General features: G+C 41.2%; 2 protein-coding genes across 2 annotated transcripts; one reads left to right on the forward strand and one right to left on the reverse strand.

Moving 5' to 3' along the window:
- Positions 1 to 1,257: 1,257 nt before the first annotated feature.
- Positions 1,258 to 13,043, forward strand: myef2 (myelin expression factor 2). Its single transcript, XM_079496908.1, has 17 exons — positions 1,258 to 1,577; positions 2,413 to 2,651; positions 3,418 to 3,470; positions 4,448 to 4,455; positions 4,555 to 4,648; positions 4,746 to 4,937; positions 5,430 to 5,583; positions 5,677 to 5,726; positions 6,052 to 6,112; positions 7,272 to 7,364; positions 8,973 to 9,017; positions 9,114 to 9,185; positions 10,145 to 10,240; positions 10,544 to 10,606; positions 11,730 to 11,899; positions 12,383 to 12,434; positions 12,643 to 13,043. Exons 1-17 carry the CDS (start codon positions 1,417 to 1,419, stop codon positions 12,804 to 12,806), a joined length of 1,767 nt encoding a protein of 588 aa, XP_079353034.1. The 5' UTR covers positions 1,258 to 1,416; the 3' UTR covers positions 12,807 to 13,043.
- An 804-nt stretch (positions 13,044 to 13,847) lies between these two features.
- On the reverse strand, positions 13,848 to 20,954 carry slc24a5 (solute carrier family 24 member 5; the record flags this gene model as incomplete). Its single annotated transcript, XM_079496284.1, has 7 exons — positions 13,848 to 14,287; positions 16,226 to 16,432; positions 16,972 to 17,255; positions 17,819 to 17,919; positions 18,334 to 18,437; positions 20,340 to 20,423; positions 20,744 to 20,954. 7 exons carry the CDS (start codon positions 20,952 to 20,954, stop codon positions 13,962 to 13,964), a joined length of 1,317 nt encoding a protein of 438 aa, XP_079352410.1. The 3' UTR covers positions 13,848 to 13,961.
- Positions 20,955 to 21,874: the final 920 nt, after the last annotated feature.

A 21,874-nucleotide genomic window follows, 5' to 3' on the forward strand; every position in this document is an offset into this window, starting at 1 on the left:
CCCGATTCCCGAGCGGATCATATACCCGAAATTAAACAGAGACCATATAGGCTTTCCTCCGAGGTGGAAAGCCTGGTGAGGCGAGGTTACTTATTTTGTCATCTTTTTTGGCATAGTTGATTGAATTTTTTATTTCACAGTATGCAGAATGGGTACAATTCAAACGAGAGCCAAGTCAATACAAAAACTGTTACTTTGTGAACAATCCATTAAGCTTACAACAGGGTCCACCATTTTCAATTCATCAGAACATTTAGAGACCTACAAATATACATTTCTATAGTTTGGTAACATGTTTGGTATTCTCTGTGTTACGCTTTGCCTAGTCTCTTGAGTCGAGACAGACTCGAGAGACGGAAAAGAGTGCGCTGTTTCTCCTTTATTTTTTGACGATGGGTTCTCAGATTGTGCTTTGTCGTGAGCGCTGGTTAGCTTGATTGATTGATTGATTGATGAATTTATTAACAGATTGGAGAATTACAATACATTTCAAGCACAACTCAAACTCAATACAAAACTGTTAACTGTGGACGACACCATAAAGTATTACACTTGTTTACAATAGGGACCACCATGTTCAATTCATCATTAGAGACGTACAAATATACTCTTCTATATAGCTAAAAACAGGAATAGCTAAAAACAGGAAAGGGAAAAAAACAAACATATACAGTGAGGGGGAAAAGAGGTGGGTGGGGGATTCAGGTTTTACTGGGGCCAGTTTCGAATTGCAGCCGTCCGTAGGTGCCCTTTGAGAGCAGTTTTGAAAGAGTCAAGGGATTTGCATGTCTTAATGACTGTTGGTAGGGCGTTCCACATTTTGGTGGCATAGGAGCAAAAAAAATGTAGTCCCTTGTGTTTGTGCCGAATCTGGGTTGCACATGGTTTGTTGAACTCCCTCTGGTGTTGTGGGTGTGGACCTTGTTGACATTAAGGAAGTATTTAGACAGGTACATGGGTATCTTGGTGCTGTATCGAATCTTGTGGACCAGACCAGACCCATTGCAAGATGCTGTACTCTGTCAAAGCCATTCCAGTCTGTCAAAATGGGCAGGGGTGAGGTGGGTTCGAGGAGTGAGGCCAAGTAGTAACCTGACCAGTTTGTTTTGGGAAGTCTACTCTGGAGCCTTGTTTTAAGGGCTTTTGAGGTGCTGATCCATAGCTCTAATGCCGGCTTTGCATTAATGGTCCATAGCTCTAATAGCTCTAATGCAAGAGGCAGAGCTATTATATGGCCCAGGGTCCTATTAACTTCGCGTCACCAGACTTGGTCCTATCCAGTATCTGTGGGCTGCCTAGCAACACTCTCCAAATCTCGCGGTAGCTAGCTAGCTGTCCATGTCCAATTCATTCACTGAGCGCACACCGCGCAGGAGCATTGTGTGTGTGCTGTCGTGAGCCTAAACAAACGTGAACATGGCAGATATTATAACCCTTGATGATGAGCCGATGCTAGAGGAAACTACCGAGGAAACTACCGATGAAACTACCGATTCCGAACCCGCTCTGCCCGCTCAGACTGAAAACGATGAGCCCGATCCACCACAGGAGACCACCGAGACCAATGGCGAGAAAACGTAACTGAAACCGTGTCGTTTTGTCCTGCGGTGTCTTAACAGTTAGCGAACGTTGGCTAAGATGGAGACCTGAGCAGCTAACGTTAGCAATAGCAAATGGCAAAGCTATGATGCTCGGAGTGTTTGCTTACCATGGTGTCATTAACCTTTGTCACTCGTAACGTTAGAGTCTCAATAATCAATATATTGTTTAAAAAAATGCTTTTCGTTATGCCTGCTAAGCTACATTGCTAACGCCTGCGGCCTGCTACTTGGTTGAATCACAGTGCATTGACAAGGCACCAAGTTAACTAGCATCAGGCTCAAGTGTTGTTGGAGTACATACAGAGCTCATGTGGTTTGATATAGATAGACGTATCTATGGTTTGATTGTTTGTTGCCAGTCTGTAGAAACACTGATGTCAGTTAATGTGACGTACAGCTGTGAGTGATTACAATAATAGTAACAATGTTACAAAGTAGCCATTTAATGGAGTACTCCCATACAAATAAAATGTTATGATTGCACACTGACTCCAATCAACCATTGCTCTTTTGCACCTCACAGATAGTATTAATAGTAATAATAATATTACTTGTATATAGCATTTTTATTTACAGTGTAACAAAGTGCTATACGGTGCTATACAGTGGCATAACAATAAACATAAACAATGGAGTAGAATTTGATTTCGATGTAAAATGCCATTTTACAAAAGTATATATTTTAGAAGATGTTATCATCTGATGTTTAAAAGAAGATAACAGTAGCTGTATGAAGTGTGAATGGTAGTCAGATGAAATGTCAAAAAATGGCAATCTGAAGAATGGCTTTGACTTTTGCTTCACACATTAGAGAAGCTGAGGAGACCGCTGAGGAGACTGCTGAGGAGACCGTTCTCCCCACAGAGAAGCTTGAGTCTAAAGAGGAGAAGAAGTCCTCTGGCAGCAGAAGAGGGAACCGCTACCATCCTTACAAAGACAAGCATGGTGGTGCTGTGGACAAGAAGGCTACTCATGGGAACCGGGTGTTCATTAGCAATATCCCCTATGATATGAAGTGGCAGGCAATTAAAGACCTAATGCGTGAGAAAGGTAATTCCTGCTGTGTTTGGGATTAAAATGTTTTCCCACTCTGTCTCTTCAGCTGATCGGGAGGCCTTGACCTCCCCTCTTTGTTACAAGATGGATCAACCCGCTTACAGTAGTCACTAGATGCTCTACCTTCTTTTGGATGCACTTTAGTGAAGAAGACAGGGCCGTAGTAATAGTGTGACATTCGCTTATTGGATTTATTCATACTCATTGGGTGGACCCCAGTTTAGATTGGTCTGATATGTCTTTGAGAAAGGAAGAATCTCTTAGTTATTTTGTTCCTTGTTTTTTATGGTATTGTAAGCTCCTACATGTAACCTCAGACCAGCAGTAGTAGTATTGACTGTTGTTGTATGATTTTGTTGCATCTGTTGTAAAAGGTGAACCATGTTTGTATGAATGAACCTGTTGTTAATGCAATGACTTTTGAACCACTGGGTCTTAAAGAGGCTTTTGAAAGGTGAGAGGACACCGGGGAAATTCCAACAACAGGAACTTTGTTGACCCACTGATCAATGTTGAAGCCTTTTGAATTCCCCAGGTTAACTGTAGCTGTGTTATTCTTTGGCCTTGGCCTGTGGGGGCTCTCAGTCACTGCCCAGGAAGGCATGGTGTTGTCTGGTGGGATGTTGGTCTGGGCTGACTGTTGATCATTACTGGGACATCTTCGCCTGTAGCAGCGTTGCCAAGGCCAACGGTGCAGTGAAGACTGGTGACTTAAATTCCTTTGTTCTCTTGGTATTTTCCCTTTGTATGTCTCATGTAGTTGGTGAGGTTACATACGTGGAGCTCTTTAAGGATGCAGAAGGAAAGTCAAGGGTAAGTGATGTGGTCAACTTGCTGCACGAGGTTTTAAATGCCCTCCGCAGTCTCCTTAATCATCCAGTGTTTTAGGTACTGATCCTTTGATCTGTCTATGTTGCTGAATTGGAGATGGATTGTGTTTAGAGCCTGATAGTTGGCTTTAGATTGATATGCACTTGAAAGGGACTTGTCCTGTTGATTGGAAAAAATAGCCCAACTCGAACTTATCTGAAAGTGCAACGTTGTTTTGCTGTTGTCACTTCAATTGGTGTCAGAGTTTGTCCGTTTTGACCATGTTCCAAAGGGAAATGTGGCTTGAGGTGATTTGTCATATTGATTGACCATGACGCTGTCTCAAATTCTGATTTACAATTCTGTCATTTTATATGGCACAATTCTCTTTTCAAAGGAACAAAATGGTTCTTTTGTCTTTTGACATATTTTAGCTTTAACTTCCAGATAAACAACTTTCTTTGCTCTACAGCTGTTTATGAAAAGCATACAGAAGTTATTGCGCAATGTTTTGATGGCACGGCAAAACTGGTCCTTTCTCAATCTAAATGCATAAAATTTAGTTATTTTCTGTTTTATTTAATTGATATTTTGTTGCATTGTACATTTGTTCAAACCAAGTAGGCTATTATTATGTTAAAACTTTTTATACTTCTAACCCTACTGAGAATCTATTGTTTTAGACCAGTACTGTGATATGCCAACATGCTCTAGATAATGTCAATAACTTGTACTCATCCGGCTTTTGATGATCTTTTCAAAATACATGATCACTAACAAAAGCCTGCTAGCACAAGCTGGCACCAAAGTAACAACATTGTGTAGATTCACAAAACACTAGAAGCATGTTGATACATGTCTAGAGGGTTGGTAAATCTCTAGACTTGTTCATATGTTTTATTTGATCCTAACTGTTTTTTATCTATTCCTTCTACTCTGGATGAATGTTGACTCCTGAACTCGACGATGCCGCTTGTTAGGGTTGTGGGTAAGAAACCGTGTCAGATTCTGTTAATATCTAGATTCACTAACAACCATAAAGCCTACATGCCCTACTTTTATATTTATGCTGTCCCTCTCTCACCAGTGTTGTGGAGTTTAAAGATGCAGAATTTGTTAAGAAGGCCATAGAAACCATGAACAAGCATGATCTGAGTGGAAGGCCGCTCAACATCAAAGAGGTAGGGACAAGTGAATGCACTTTTTTGGCATTCAAGCAGCTACCAAGAGCATCTTTCATTTGAGTTGAGAGTTGCCATGTGTTTCTCACACACCCAGGACCCTGATGGGGAACATGCACGCCGTGTGCTGCAGCGTATGGGGGGTATACACCAGGGAGGCCGAGGGCAGGACGGTATGCCTGGAGGGATGAATGTGCCTCACTCTATTGCCAACAACCCCAACATCCCACCAGAGGTCATCAACTCACTGCAGGCTGGGCGTCTGGGCACTACTGTGTTTGTGGCCAATGTGAGCACACATTATGTTACTTTTACTCCAGTTACTCTAAGTCATGACTTTGAGGTGATAGGTAAAGCTGTGTCTTGGTATAGAAAACAACTATTTCCATCTACAATCTAGGCTTACTGTCTGGGATCTATTAACATGTTAAAAAAAACGTAGTTTTTGTCGGAAGAACGTTTTTGGAAGAATTTGGCAGGTTTACTTTGCATACCTTGCATTGCATATCCTTTTGAAACTGGCTTTGCTAAGTTTAGTTACCTTTTGGACATGTACACTTCAGGTGCATGTAAACAACTGATGAACCTGAAATGAGATGAACCTGAAAACCTACATTGAGTTGTAACACTGGCTATGATCACTGACAATCATGCATGTGAGCGTTGCCTTAATCAGGTTAGGAATGAATAGAGTATGCATGTAAAGGTAACATATGTCTCTGAAACAAGGTAACCACAACTTAATGGGCATTGTTTATAACGACGGTTCCTTGAATTTCAGCTGGATTTCAAGGTGAGTTGGAAGAAGCTGAAAGAGGTGTTTGGCATGGCTGGTGTGGTGAAGCGTGCTGACGTGAAGGAGGACACCCATGGCAAAAGCAGAGGGATGGGAACGGTTACCTTTGAGCAGCCACTGGAGGCTGTACAGGCCATATGTATCCTACAGCTCAAATATCTCTACGGAAATGCATGCATTGACACACCGATGTAAACATTTGCAGCTGCTTTCTCCTTGACTTTATTCTCAGCCATGTTCAACGGTCAGATGCTGTTTGACAGACAAATGCATGTTAAAATGGTACGACATGTGTATTGTTACATTTATCATTCTAAAATGATGTAATTTACCGGTAGATAGCATATTATGTAGACATAGCATTCTGTAATGTATACAGTGCATCACTGTACAGATATTCTACTGTTAGACGGATGTTAGGTACTTAGCTTACTTATGATGATTATTTCATGTATTTGATGTATTACCATGTGTTGCTCTTGCTTACAGTAAATCGCTCTGGATTAAGGGCGTCTTCTAAATGCCTAAATTGTCAATTGTCTATAACTGTAATACAAAACAAGGTAAAAATGCATTTCAACATTATTTTTTTTGTTTTGTTTTTTAGGATGAGAAATCTCTTGTGCCTGATGATTTCCATAACGTAGAAAAAGCACCTCAGTTACCAAGTAAGTAAATTGTGTTCAAAATAATACTAAAAACCTATATATAACGAGCAAGGCCTTGTCCAGTGGTTCTCAACCTTTTGGAGACCGACCCCCCCCCCCCCCCCCCCCCCCTCCCCCCCCTAAAACTGACAAGCTGCCTGAGACACAGAAACACAAAGTGTTTGTCAGACCTGTTTAAATTGAACAATGTTATTTCTGCATAATGATACATATGAGAGTTGGCTATTTTAACACTTTGACGGCAGCTAATTGTTTAATCCAAGGTTCCACCACACGTAATACGCTAAACCCGCTATTTGTTTAATGCGTTTAATTCGCCGTTTTAAAATAATTAAAAAGAAATAGCGGCTTTGTCCTGGTGACGTGGCCGTCGCGTTATGATGACGAAACCGGAAATCAAGTCATCCTCTGGGCTGCTAGGGCTTCTGGGAAATTGAGCCCAATGCATGTGAACGGGCCGTTTGTTTAGACTACAACATGCTGTGCAGGGTGGTTTCGTTTCGCATTGTCACACGGTAACTGTCATTTCTCGAAGGTTTTTTCCAAAAATAATCCAAGTACAGTACAGAGCACAGTACACTACAATAGAGCACATTATAGTACAGTAACTATATATCAAATGTATAGTTGCACCACTCAGTTCATACGGGTATTTGTTCAGGAACTCTTCTATGATTTTGTGCAACATGCTTACAAATGTTGACTACCTCAAAACAAACTAGGTACAGGGTAATTCATTGAATCTTATGATGTATATTGTATAATAACGGCTCTGCAAGTAAGTTTGGCCTTGGGCTAATTGTTTTGTAAGGCATTAGATTACGGGCCAGAACATAATTATTATCATAATTGTGCACAAAGCAGCAGGAATCACCTCAGCTGTGTTACAGTGGGACTGTTCCACGGCTTCAGCGGCAATCACTCTCAGCATGCATTAAGGCCGCTTCTGGCCTTTCTGTTCCATATTATAAAATTAATAGTTATCTTTTTGAGTTGGCTGGTTGGTAAACATGTTAAAGAATTTTGAGATGCCTGTTTTGGTTCAAATAACTTGTGATGAGCAAGATTAATTTGAAAAATAACTGAAAGATTAATTAATTATGGAATAATCATTAGTTGCACGCTCCTACTATACACACGTTTTCTTGTCTGTGTGTAGGGGGTCTCGGTGGCATCGGTATGGGCTTGGGTCCAGGTGGGCAGCCAATCAATCCCAACCGACTGGCTGGAGGAGCTGCCATGGGTCCTGGAGGTCAGTCAGAGAAACTTCCCACATACCACACCTTACAAAAACAGTGCTCTGCACTGAGTACTGCCTCATGTTTGTTGAGTTCTGAAAGGTGAATGGGCTCTTATTTGGGTAAAGGGTGTAAATCCAAACTTTGGTGGCTCATTTTTGATTCCAGGTCTAGGTCAGAATATGTCTTTTAGAATAATATTGTGTTGCAAGACGAAATTAACACAAGAACAATAGGCCTATCTTCTATCCTATTAGAATTTACACGTTTTTTTCTCTGGAGAATCTAAGTACATTTCCTAATGTAAAAATGTGACAGACCAATATTATTATGAAGCAAACGAGATGGTAAATCAGCTCGAACAAACCTTACCTTGAGAAAACAAAAGTTGTAGACTTCTTAAATGACCTCTGTTAACATGTAGTGTCTATGGAGTGACGTCACGCTATCACCACTAGCTCCGAAAGGGGGCGGGGCAATTCTGTGAGATAGGCCTATAAGTAACCTTATTCTTAAATCTAACCTTGGTAAAACTATGCCTAAACCTAACATCAGTAAAACTGCATATCCCTAAATGTATTCCCATAATTTCCCAACCTTAACCTCAGTTAAAACAAATACAAGAACCGCTGGGGCCGAGCGTTCTACAAACCCACTAGGTTGGTGTACCGACTAAATTAACCTGGTTAATTGAATGGTTCAAAACGTTAATAGCCGATAGTCAAGTCGGTTTCATTCACAAAGCACCAAATCACAAAAGTTATCTCATGACACTTACAGCAGGTGAAGACCATACTCTCAACAATTGAAACCGCAAACAGAATCTGGTTGTAGGTGGGCACTGCCATCTGCCTTGATCGGTTGGTTGGGAGGGGGAGAGAGAGAGAGACACACAGTCAGATGCACAATAATAATAACCCTAGCCTGGGGGTCCGTAATCATCATGATTCATGGAAGCCTATGGGATGAGAAAACACAACTCAGATAAAGAAGTCATGTAAGTACTATGCATTTATAGGACATGAACGCAAACGGATCACTGAATCATGAGAAGTCCCTGGCCAGTCTAAGCTTACATAGCATGTAGTTCATAAGAAAAAACGTAACGGCATTCCTGTCCCCAATTGTTTGAAAATACCCCAGAAAACACAATGCTTAGTTAATGTGTAAACTATTGAATTAACCTGGCGTGTGACCTACTGCACCTTGAATGTGGGTTATGCTGATAATGTGAATGATCAGACAAGAAAAATACTTCATATAATTGGTCCTCACAAATGCTCAGGATAAAATGGTACAATTGTTTTTCTACTTGGTCTGTCTCATAGGAGGGCTGATATCGTTAGGCAGGTTTTTAAAGCCTACATTAGATTGATTCTACATCGATGTCACTGATAAGTAGGTTTCTATCCACAGGCAGAGTAGAAATAATTGGTAAAATGCTATCATGAGCATTAATGAGGACCAATTATTTGAAAATGGGTGAAGTCGTCCTTTTAACGTAATGGCTGTGTTTTATGCACTGACTGACCCAACCCCCATATAATGCATCCTCCTTTTCAGCTACATTTGAATCCCTATATATTTTCATTGACTGACTTGCTGGATTTATTTTTATTTAGGCATGGATGCTGGTCCAGGTTATGGTGGAATGAACAGAGTTGGAGGTGGGTATCTATCTAACCACCATCTATCTGCTTGTCATCTCTTTTTGTTTTTGGAGGAAAGGGTAGGTAACTGGTTGTGCTGCATGTGTTCTGCAGGTGGAGGCTTTGGTGGTATGGATAACATGGGCAACATGGGTGGTTTTGCCAGAGACATGGGCCGGATGGGAGGTAAGGACACATGCCCACTTTTGCCCATTTCCCCCAGAGGTTCTTCCTTGCATTATAAAGCAGCTGTTCTTGGACTCTATTCTGACACCTGTGTGTGGGTGCAGCTGAGCTTCTATGGCGAGTTAGCCCTTATGCCGAACATAACATGGTGACCTGTGATGATGTCGATTAAAATAACTCCTTGTGATGATGGCCCTTTCCCAATAAATACAATTTGTGCTGTGATCGCTGACTTGTGCAGAGTACAGCACAATGTTAGAAATCCCAGAAGACAGAGCAAAAATAGGCAGAGTTTTCAAAACTTCTTCTAAAGTATGATGATGGTTCACTCTAACGTATGCAAAATGCTGGTCATGCCATGTGATATTGATTGTGCAGTATGTGCTCAGTAGAGTGCAGATCTCCAGCAGGAGGCATGCATTAATAATACAATATTGACATAACAAAATCTTAGTTCTCTTAAAGGACCACTTCACCACTTTTCAACTTCTCTTCCTATAATTGGTCCTAACTAATGATCTTGATAAAATACCACAATGTTTTCCTACTCAGTCTGTGTCTCATAGGAGGGCTGTGGGCAGTTCAGAAACCCGTCCACCAGTGACATCATCAATGGTGAATCCAAGCTAATAGAAACGGCAGGCTTTCTTTTCCTGAAAAGTTGCAATGCAAAAGTTGAAGCCATCGTTCTCACGATAATAAAAATCTAAATATATTTTAAAACAAATCTTGTTTTAAAAACAAATCTGCCTAATGATGTCACTGGTGGACGGGTGTCCGAACTGCCCAAAGCCCTCCTATGAGACACGGACTGAGTAGGAAAAAATGGTGGTAACATTAGTGAGGACCAATTATATGAAGAGATGTTGAAAAGTGGTGAAGTGGTCCTTTAAGATTTTGAATGAATTTGTGTAAAGTTGTGTGTAGCCTGACAGTTTGTTATTCCTGCCTTTGATCAGATATGTACAGGGCAGGGATGGGTGGAATGGACAGGGACTTTGGCCGCAGTGATATGTCCATGAACCGAGGCTTTGGGGATTCATTTGGTGGAATGGGTGAGTACAGTGAGTGAAATTCATGACTTCAAACAAAAGAATCATACTGAATGGCATGACCACAGGCCACAGCAACCTCAGTCAGTTCATACTGAATGGCATGACCACAGGCCACAGCAGAACTATGCATGCTTTGGTATTTCTAAAGCTTGGATGTGGGCTGTGAGACGGTTTGGGAGTTGCTCATCATGTGTGGGCTGCCAGATCTTTGGGTTGACTGTTGTGACGTTACGTGGTGTGTGTGTGATGTTGGTGTGTATTACCCTTCAACTAAAGCGTGCTGGCTTGTATTCTGTCCCTTAGGAGGAGGTGGTTTTGGAGGAGGCATGGTCAATGCTGGCATGGGGCATATGGGAACTGGATTAGGTACATCAAGCATATCATCAGTTACTTTTGCCCTTTAATCGTTGCTTTTATCATCAATTCACTCCCATCCGTAAATACACGTAAAAATAAACAGCCATGACCTGGCTGTTCATTGGAGATGTCACAATACTAGACATGTTGTCATTTAAATGTGTCCATGATAAAAATACAACATGCTTAGTTTTGAGTGAAAATTCTGCTAGCATGCATTTTCTGTTTGATTTACTTTGCCCCACTTCTTGGCCTGCCTGTCTTGCAGATATCACACTGATCCTTATTCATAGCATGCAGGATTTAGCACATGCAAACCCACGCCTAATTTAAAATGTCTCATTCCTTTTAAGATGAATCAGATGAATCCATTAAACACCGTCCTCCTTAGCTTTGGATGAGTAGGCTAATGGTTCTTGCTCTGCATTCTGCTTGCTATGTGAAAGGAAAGTGTTTTTTGTCCATATTCAGCAGCTACAAGCTTTTGGCAGATTGCTTACACACATACACATACATATAAAAATAGATTTAATTCATCACTTGGTTATCTTAACATTGTGTTGATAATACGTCAGCAGCACTTTATCATATTACATTTCTTGGCATGGCCACATTTTCATTACATTTTTGGATGATGAGGGGAAAATAACCATAATGCTGATATGAGTCACTTCTCTCAGTGTCTGCTAAGGCATTGTGGGCTTGGATTCAATATTAGAATACAGGAGTCCACAATGTAACAGTTATCTTCTAAATATTACTCACTATTACTCACTTCATGACTTCACTATATGTCATTATTAGCTGATTCCAAGTCGGCACTATTGGATTCAGTGTGTTTAGCCATGAGTAGCCATGCTGTAAACAAAATTCACAGATGTAATTTACACAGCATTAATTGGTATGACATAGTTGAGCTCAAATAGTAAAAACATAAATGTGTCATTTAATGAGGATGCAGATGGGTTGATACTGAAATAAAAATGTAAAATTATTAGTTTAGTGCATTTTTTTTTTATTAGTAGAAGGTTTGACAAGTCAAAATGGTTAGACATTCTTTTTTTTGTGCTTTATAAGCTGCACTACAGAACACAGAAGATGCTTTCTTATTGTGAGTGTGTATCTGTTGTAGGTGGTGGAATGGGAAATATGGCAATGGACCGTATGGGCTCCAGTTTTGACCGTATGGGCATGTCAGGAATGGAGATGAACCGTGGCTTTGGAGATTATGGGGGAGGAGGCATGGTCAACAGAGGCTCTGGATCCAAGGGAGGAGGAGGCTGTACAATCTTTGCGCGAAATGTAAGTGGAGATATTTCTATATGTGATTTGGACTAGAACTAGACTGGAACTCACCTAATAGGCAGCTCCCGGCACGATCCGCCGGTAGAAACTAGGCACAGCTGCTGGACATAAGACTAATTAATTAGAGTGACAGAGAGAGAGGGGTGTGTGTGTGTGTGTGTGTGTGTGTGTGTGTGTGTCAATTTAACAAAGGTGCAGAGATAAGAAATCAGCAGAGAGTGAGCGACGTTTGCGCTACTGAATTGAAGTGGACTCTGCCCCAGACCTTTTTTTTCCTCTGTTTCTGAGGCTAGACTAGAACTAACGTAGGATAACTTTTAGTGTAGAAATGTCTGCATGTGGTTTTGAATAGAATCTAAAATATGTCCACACGAGTTAATAAGAGGTTGTCTAGTCAAATAGAAAGGTGAAAGGACTCAAGTGTAGAGCGATCTCTTACTATGTATGTACTTATTGTACTATGGCTTGTTTTTGTCGCAGCTGTCTTATGACCTCACTTGGCAAAAGCTGAAGGAGAATTTCAGCCACTGTGGTATGTCTTCTACTCAATCTAACATGAATCTATTCTGTACAAGTTGATGCATTTGCATGACTCAAAAATTGACTCTGTTACCGCTGACATTGGCAGAGATCACAAGATATCCAAAAGAGCCACACTTGTGAGATGTATGTTTAGTTGCTCTCTTGAACAACCAGCAAATTGAATCATCTACTCCTTCCTCTGTCCATCTGCACTGCAGGCCAGGTAATGTTTGCTGAAATTAAGATGGAGAACGGAAGGTCAAAAGGCTGTGGGACGGTGAGGTTTGATTCTCCGGAGAGTGCCGAGCAGGCCTGTAGGATGATGAATGGAACGAAGATAAACGGTAGAGAGGTGGATGTCCGTATAGATCGCAACGCCTAGGGCCCTCAGAGTAACTGAGGAATGGGCGATCACTTTCAAAGCCCTCACCAAGGAGGTTTTGTTTTGTTTTAAAAACACTTATTCCATAATTATGTCCATTTTGTCCACCGCTTTTCCAAACTTTTGTTTATATGTCAGTTTTTTTTTCTTTTTTTTTCTTGTATCTTTTTGTAAACCCTTTTTAATTTGTGGGGCAATGCATTTATTTGATCAATAAACCTTTTAATTTTTAAACCGGCTCCTTGTAAAGTCTTGGTTAGTCATCTTCCCAGCATCATTTTTATTGACCATAAGATGAAGTTGATATAGTTAAACATTTGCTGAAATATGTATTCACCAAAATGCCTTATATTATTGATGTTGGTACATTTGCATAACATAATGAAAACATGGTGAAACAGGATGGGGGACTGAACAGCATGGATCCTGAGTCATTCTATATTGACCAGTCAGGCAATATAAGGCAATAGAAACTTTAGGATTTTTCTATTTATGGCTCTGTGTCCACCTTTCCTTAACAAGGGCAGTCTGCTCATAAAAAGCTTATGAGGATTACTTGGGTGATACTCCCCCCTCCTTTTATGTGTTTCTCACTCATTGACTTGACATAGCGACACTTCACATGACTTTATTGGGCACATTTTTATTATTTCCTGAGTTCACTTGGTCAGTTTTGGGTCATTCACTCATCAAGCAGACGACTGTGCTATAGGTCTATTTCTATTTCTAAATGAAAATACTGTAGCAATACTTAAATCATTTTAAGATTGGTACAGGTGTGTCTACAATTATACTGTATATAATATAATTTGACTTCTATTGTCAAAATATAACACCAGCACACCTAACATGGTAGTGACTGACCGAAATTCCTTTTATTAGCATGGGAGATTCTTTTGGGGGTGAACACTTAGTTTTTGTTTTAGATATTTATTAGGCTTTTCTGCCTTCATTGATAGTCCACAGTGAAATGACAGGAAACGGGGATAGAGTCTGGCAGTGACATGCAGCAAGTCTGCTGTGCTCTGGAATCAACTCACTGTCAGGTATCAAAGCCTATGTGGCATGTGCCTTAACCACTCGGCTACCGGCACCCTTGGCATTTAGTGTTTAGTGTTATGGAGTTGTCTTCGTATGGTTCGCTCTGGTCCTGTTTTAGTCGCTGCATAGTCTGATGGGGTTATTATTTCCAATAATTCCGAGCTCATACAGGATGGCGAAAGTGGCAAAGAGAATGTAGCAGAAGAGTGAAACAATTCCCAGCTTCCAGTCTAGCTTCCATCCGTTCACATGGACTGCTATGAAGAGGAAGGCGATGGAAAAGAGGAGTGTGGCTGAGATGTAAACCAGCCCAGTGCTGTTGACCTCTACCGGATTAACGGTGTCTACAAATACAGTCTTGATGAACCAGGGCAGTCCCAGACACAGCATATCAAACACATTAGAGCCCACGATGTTGGACATGGCCATGTCAGCTTTCCCTGCAGAACAGATAACGGCAGGTGTAAGCCATCAATTACTGTATAATAATATACTGAAAATAATATTTTCTGTATAAATGTGGCCTTACACTGTAGTGTACATTTGAGGTGCTGGTGCAATTCACAGAGTGGTTTGATTACTTTAGTTATCCAAAAATTACCTGGTTGGAGCTTGTAGAGCGAGTGTGAAAATGCGTGAAAAAAGTCTACCCCAGCCCTAGGTCATAAATAAAATGTTCCATTCAGAAATCTATTAGACTTTTTTTCCCTTATCACTTAATGAGTGTTCTAAAAGTAAGTACTCCAGGCTGCTTACTGACTTTACTCATGATTGGTTACCAAGCATGAACTGATTACTAAGCATAAACTGTACTAATTTACCCATCCCAAGGCACTTAAGGAGCGATAAAAGAATGATGTTGCCATCTAGTGGTTGTCTACCCAGATAAGAATTTATCTGACTAGGTGGAGCAGGGTTTTATGTTCAGTCCACCTAACCTGCAAAATTAGCATTAAATACAAAATAAAATACCCCTGAATAGCACCATGTTCATATTTGGTCTCTATTGTCAGCGAAAAATATGTTTTTTGCCTGCCATTAACTAGTCTGAATAGGATTTCCAACTATAATTTGATGCTGATTAACCCCCACAAGAGAAGATTTGTGTAAAAAGTATTCACAACACTTTGGATTTTTCAAAAATACCAGATGTACATGAAATGACACGCTGTGAGCTAGTATATCTGCTATTTTTGGGAACCACAAACCACTGTAAATCTTTAGGATTAGGAGTTTTTTGAAAATCTAAAATGACACAGATGCTTTCCTGGGTTTAATGGGTTAAACACAGTGAAACTGTTACCTTCTCTAGCCACCATAACACTTGCTATAGTGTCAGGTATACTAGTCCCAGCAGCCAACAGTGTCAGCCCCATCACTGTATCAGGGATGCCAAGGGTCTCTCCTGTATATACAATAGACAAAAAAAAAAACATCAAACAAGAGCTGGGCAAAGATAATCTTGACTATTATAGTCTCATGGTACATATACTGTAAATGATTTTTTTAAGATATGTTATTTCAACACCAACTACTGGTCCTCCCGTACATGTGTGCCTATTCAAGAAGTGTCCATTGTTTCATTTTGCTGATATTAACACATCACAGCTGCAAGCAACAATGCTAAAACACAAATCAAATACTATTACTGACTTGCTTTCCAAGGACTGGGAATTCATAGTACCTGTTCTACCCTGTCCTCCACACGATTTGACTTTTATCCATGTGAGCCTTTCTGACGACTATGGAATAATAATCCCATTATACTGCAATAGCTGTACTACCGTCACATGATGAGGCTTCCCTTCCAGGCTGATCTTATGGTCAAGTTTACAGTTACTTTCTCTTGTACTGGGAGGTAAACTCTTCCTGCAGCACCCATGACTGTTGAGCATACACAAACCCCTGGCTCACATGACTGTTGCCTTGGGGTTGAGGCAGGCGGCAGGCCCTAATCCTACTGTGGCTTGCTGGGCTGATGCCTGCATAGTGTGCACAGCTCACTGGAGCTACACACGATCCCCTAACTCTCGAGGACAATGGCATCCCAGGAATTACCCAGCAGACCAACATGTGATTCTACTCTAAATATCAATGTGTTTCTCACAAGTTTCAAACATGCAGTAGTAATGCAGGGGTTACATGAGTTAGTGAGTGACTGACACACTTGATGAGAGGAAAAGATAAAAGTGGTCACATTATGAAATGTTTTATACAAATGTTGGACAAAACATGACTCCAACAGTCCTGCAGGGAAACAGAGATATGTGTCCTGGGAGGCCAAAAAACTGATTTCATATAAATTCAAACCCAGAGAGAGAATTCATTGAAACAATGTCATCACCGAATGATGGATTAAAACAAAACTATACAATTACCAACAATGGTGACCATCCACACAAGCATATATGTGAACGCTGAGATCCAGACAGCGCACATGAAGAAGGTTATCATGTACCACGACTTCCAGAATCTCCTTCTGCAATCGGGGATGGTGAGGAAAAGTAGAGCAATAACAGGCAGAGACAGCACCCAGAGAATCCGCTTGAAGTCGTGCTCAGGCATTGCAAAAACGCTTTTATGTACTGTGAAATGGGGAGGCAGTGGGGCAGACAGAGACAGACAGACAGACAGAGCCTAATTAATATTTTCTTGACTGACTTTCTGAGCTGACTTTCAACTGAAAATTAGGCTTAGTATTTCCAGCAAAGACATTACACTGTCTACATCAGGGGTGCCCACAGTTTTTGACTTGAGAGCTACTTTCAAAATGACCAGCTCGGCAAGATCTACCCACCAAATCAATTATTATACCATTGCTGAAAATAGTTTAAATATGTACCTGAGGGGGCTTCGGAATAGTAGAGTTCGTGTTACATTCTGTACAGTATAAGACAAATGCACTTGGAATGGGAAATAGAGGGGGAGAAATGTTTTTAGTTTTTTCTTTTTTTCTTCAAAATATTTAAATGAAATACTCTTTAGGGGCATGTCATGTGATCTACCTGCACAGCCTTTGTGATCTACTGGTAGATCGCGATCTACCTTTTGGGCACCCCTGGTCTACATGATGTCCTAGTTGGTGCAGACATGAGGTACCGTACAGTATAAGTTGCCATCTAACCTTCAGGGATCTCATTCAGACCGTGCAGGCTAAGGGAGAGGTGGGAGTAACCGGAGTCATCCTGGAAGATTCCGCTGTCTGATCTAGATGGTCTGTGGACCCTGAGACTGCTGTCGTTATTCCAGCCCATCAGAGGCTGTGTCTCCATTTGCTCCCCAGACTTCTTATCCAGACAGGTGCAGCAAGGGCTGAACTTCCTCAGCACAAAATCACTGATGCGGAGATCAAAACACAGCACCACGATGTAGACCCCATACACCAGCATGAGACAGGCAGCATCATACCTACAACATGAATAATAATAATTCAAGTTAAACTGTATAAGTTGTAAGTTGTAACTGTATAAGTTGAACTAATGCACCTGTGGTGCAAACCCTGTACAGTGTACACAACAACTCAGACCAGTCGAGTGCTCCAGTATTTTATTTGGGTGGTCTCTCCTGAAGTGCCCAGGCATTACCGTATTCTCTCTACCTCTTGTTATACAGTAAGTATCTTGATTGTGAAACATACATTTGGCCAGTTTGATTCTAATAATCTTTTCAGAGCAACCCCTTGAGTTTCATGAAAATGTATGCCCATTTCTTCCCCAGTCTTCTTGCTGAGAATGCTGACAAACAAACATACAGGGCTATCATTCGCTTTTACATATTGCTGTGGGCAGGGTGATCATTCAATAACATGAAAAAGCTTATCATAACAAACAAAATTGTGCTGCTCTAGCTAGTGTATACATTATTGTGTGTGTGTGTGTGCGTGCGTGCGTGGGTGTGTGCGCGCGTGCGTGCGCACGCGCGCGTGTGTGTGTGTGTGTAAGCAATTACTGTGCAATTTGAGTGTGACTCACCAGTACACCTTGTTATCAGAAATGATGGCAATAACAGCAGAAACACTAATGGCGTAGGCCAGGCAGTCCCTGAATAGTGGCCAACAGGTGAGGTGACCCACCTGAGAAAGGAAATTACACCATTCTTTATTATGGTTTATACAGTTCACACAGTGAAACGTACACAATGATCCTTATACCTTGACCTAGAAAATTGTCACTGTCTTGCGTATTTTATTGTTAGGCAATCGTTCTCTGAATTGTGTGTGTGTGTGTGTGTGTGTGTGTGTGTGTGTGTGTGTGTGTGTGTGTGTGTGTGTGTGTGTGTGCAGGTGCAGTAGTAAAAGATTCAGGTTGGGATCTGGATTAGGGGACTCAGGATTAGGCATTTATGGGTAAGGTTGAGGGGCTGCTAACGACTTTTTTGGTCCCCATAGGGATATAAAATAAATTAAAATGTGTGCGTGTGTGTGTGGGTGTGCATGTGTGTCTGTGTGTGCGAGAGAGAGAGAGATAGAGAGAGATTGTGAACATACTGCAGAGGTCAGAAGTCCACAGGCAGCACAGATTCCTAAGAGGTTGTAGACTGCTGATCCCACAATGGTGCTTACTCCAATGTCTCCCTTTGTTACAAAAACACCTGATGAATAAAACAACATCTGGATGAATGTAACTTAAGACAGGGTACTGAAGATGACACTAACAAATGCTGCAGAATAAAGGATCTTCACAGAATTAATCAATAGGCTATATAATTTACACACTTATTGTGCTGTATTTGAATGCTCTGTTCATTAATAATGGCCCAATTCCAATCCGCTCCCTTACTGACTCACTGAGGTGTGTGTTCATGTGAAGGCCGCGAGGGTTTGAGGACTGTCCCATTTGAAATCGGTAAGTCAGTGAAGGCTCCGGTCCGCCCCTTTATGCACCCTTAGGTCCCAGTATACTATGAACCTGATATATGGCCACCTAAGGGTGGCAGCGGGGGCAGTGTCTTGAGTGAAGGTATTATTATTACGTATTAAGAAGTTTCAGAAACAACAGAGCTCTCAGGCCATCTTACTAGTATTGTACTGGTATACTGTCCCAGTCCCTCCCAAATAAACAAATAAAATGAAATTAATTGTTGATTCCACTGATGCCAATGGAGCTCATTATTGCGACCATAGATCGCAGTTTAAACCTTAATTTCCCATACGTCGTGTCACGCCTCCATATATGGTCACGCCTCATGACATCACTCGTCACCATATATGGCTCCATATGTGAAGATCACGACACTGACCTCATCAAACCCTGAGAAGACTGGATCATCACCTAGATCTGCATAGCCGGCCAGCAACTCTAAATCTGATCCCCAAACCTCAAACCCTTAGATCTCCATATATGGAGCTGACCTGTTCTTCCCTCCCCACCCGTCATTCCTCTTCAATGTCTCCCTTTTGACTGATCTATTCAAACTCTAGACGGGCCCGCCCCAAAGTTATTAGTAGAGTTCTCAACAGGCCCGGCCCTACCTGGGCCCTCATCAAACCCTGTACACTCAAGACTCTGCCCCGGCTGCCACCCTTAGATCTCCATATATGGAGTTGACCTGTTCTGACATTGCATATGTTGATCTGACCTCATCAAACCCTGTACACTCAAGACACGCTCTATATCATAGATATTGTAAAAAATAGATGCCTCACAAACACAAACAACAAAGTTATTAACAATACAACATCAGAGCCAGGGGGGATTAGATTACTAATAGAAAACATTAAAGAGTGAACACAAAGCAACAGTTCTCTGCAGCTTTCTTATTTAGAAGTGCTGAAGGCATTTGCTGAAGGCGACTGCGTTGCTGCCCAAGTGACGTCACTCATGCGACTCCTCCATGTCTCTCGCTGTCACTCAAGTGACTACTGGCCAATCACAGCGCGTCTTTTCCGGGACTTACGTTACGCACACGGAAGCTTGACAAGCTTCCGCTAATGCTTTGCAAGGAATGTCGGGAAAATTGTGCCTTCAATGGTGACACGCGCCTCAGAGCCGGAAAGGGCGTCTACGTATATATATGTCTATGCTCTATATGGCCAGACCTCATCAAACCCTGTACACTCAAGACACTGCCCCCGCTGCCACCCTTAGATCTCCATATATGGAGCTGACCTGTTCTGACATTGCATATGTTGATCTGACCTCATCAAACCCTGTACACTCAAGACACGCTCTATATGGCCAGACCTCATCAAACCCTGTACACTCAAGACACTGCCCGCGCTGCCACCCTTAGATCTCCATATGGAGCTGACCTGTTCTGACATTCCATATGTTGATCTGACCTCATCAAACCCTGTACACTCAAGACACGCTCCATATATGGCCAGTACAGAATTCATTCCATATGTTGATCTGACCCCCCCCATGCCAAAGCGCCAGCACTCGCCCAGCAGTCTGCCGCCACCCTGACAGATGCGTGCACGTGACATCACCCTTTGGGCCAGGGCGAGGTCGCTTCTCGGGGTTTGTACTGATACTATTTGATGCTGCTCACCCAGAAAGGCTGTGACCAACTCCGGTGCAGAGCTTCCAGCTGCCATGAATGTAGCCCCTGCTACATCCTGAGACAAACCCAGGCCTGCATGGGAGACACAAATGAGTTGATAGTTGTGAACTATAGTAGGCTACATGCTGCTTAGGTATAAGTAGAAATACGTTGAGTGAACTGTAATCTTACTGAAAGTCCCATTCAATTAATGCAAATAATTAAATTGAATATATGTATTGGCAATTTGAAAGTAAAGTCACATTTTGTACGTTTGAAGACTATATTATTAGGTAAGGTTACATGCTTTGGAATATACGGTATATAATGTTCTGCCAAATAATAAAGTATTATTCATAGTTTATAGTTATAGTTGTACAATAGATGCTATACTATTTGTGCATGTTACTTACGCTCACTGATAACTTCCAGGGATGGAAGAAAGTAATCATCACACACTATTGCAACAGCTAAGAACATGTAGAAAATGATCATGAAATATATGACAAGTCCTCCATCCTTTCTTTCTTGTAGTGTGAAGAAGCCCTCGGGAAACTCAGATGACTGTGGTGCGATGCATTCAGTCTCATTTTCTGAAATAACAGCAGCATGGCTGATAAGCATGGCAACACAATTAAAAAACAAATCTAAAGATGTAATAATGAATAAAAAACCTTGTTGATTTGCAACCACAATATTATTTGGTTGCAAATTATTATTTGATTAGTCACAAACCAAACACTGACAGAGTTTAATCCATTTATTTTATGGGCTATACTTTTTGGTAACTTAATTGTTGTTTTCCCTTTTAGCTATTTTGTAAATAGAAAACAACAACAACCAGGTAATAATTTACATAGTGGGTATAGCCAACAGTGAAACACGTAGAGTGCTTTATAATATGCTATTCCAAGAAAGAACCCCAGATATTGAAAACGTTTCCGTAGACTTTGTCCTGCTACAGCGTACAGTTACATAATTATCAATTATGTCATACTTCAAAGGCACAATTTATAATTCACACCAAAAACAATCTTACCAAGAGCCCGACGCACCCTGCTATGCGAGGTTGCTTGTGCTGATGTAGCAGTGAATGATACAAGATGAATTGTGCCATAAGAAATTAATGTCAAACCCAAAAAATAAGGTATAAAATCCTTTCTCTTCTTCTGCGTCGCTTGATTCATTGTTATTTGATTAAAACGTTGGACTTATTTGTCTTTAGGGCTCATTTGATTGTTTCAAAGCCTGGCAAACTTAAAACAGCTGCCAGTAAAAACTTGCCTCTACCACTACACTACGAGCTGCGAAAGAGATTATTAGGGGGAGCATCTTTTAAAGGTCTGTAGGCTACTACCAGGAATGGGGGATCACGAGATGCAGTCATTCCGCTTGGCTTGAACACTCCAGTCTTGTTAATACCCCATGGTACAGGAAATGAGGATGGACTTATTATTACAGAACATAAAAGGTGATCACGTCTTATATGGGAAGGACTGTTCATGTGCTTTTGAAAAGGCCATCTTCATTGATTGATTGATTGA

Source organism: Electrona antarctica, assembly GCF_951216825.1.
Source record: "Electrona antarctica genome assembly, chromosome: 3".
Lineage (NCBI taxonomy): Eukaryota > Metazoa > Chordata > Actinopteri > Myctophiformes > Myctophidae > Electrona > Electrona antarctica.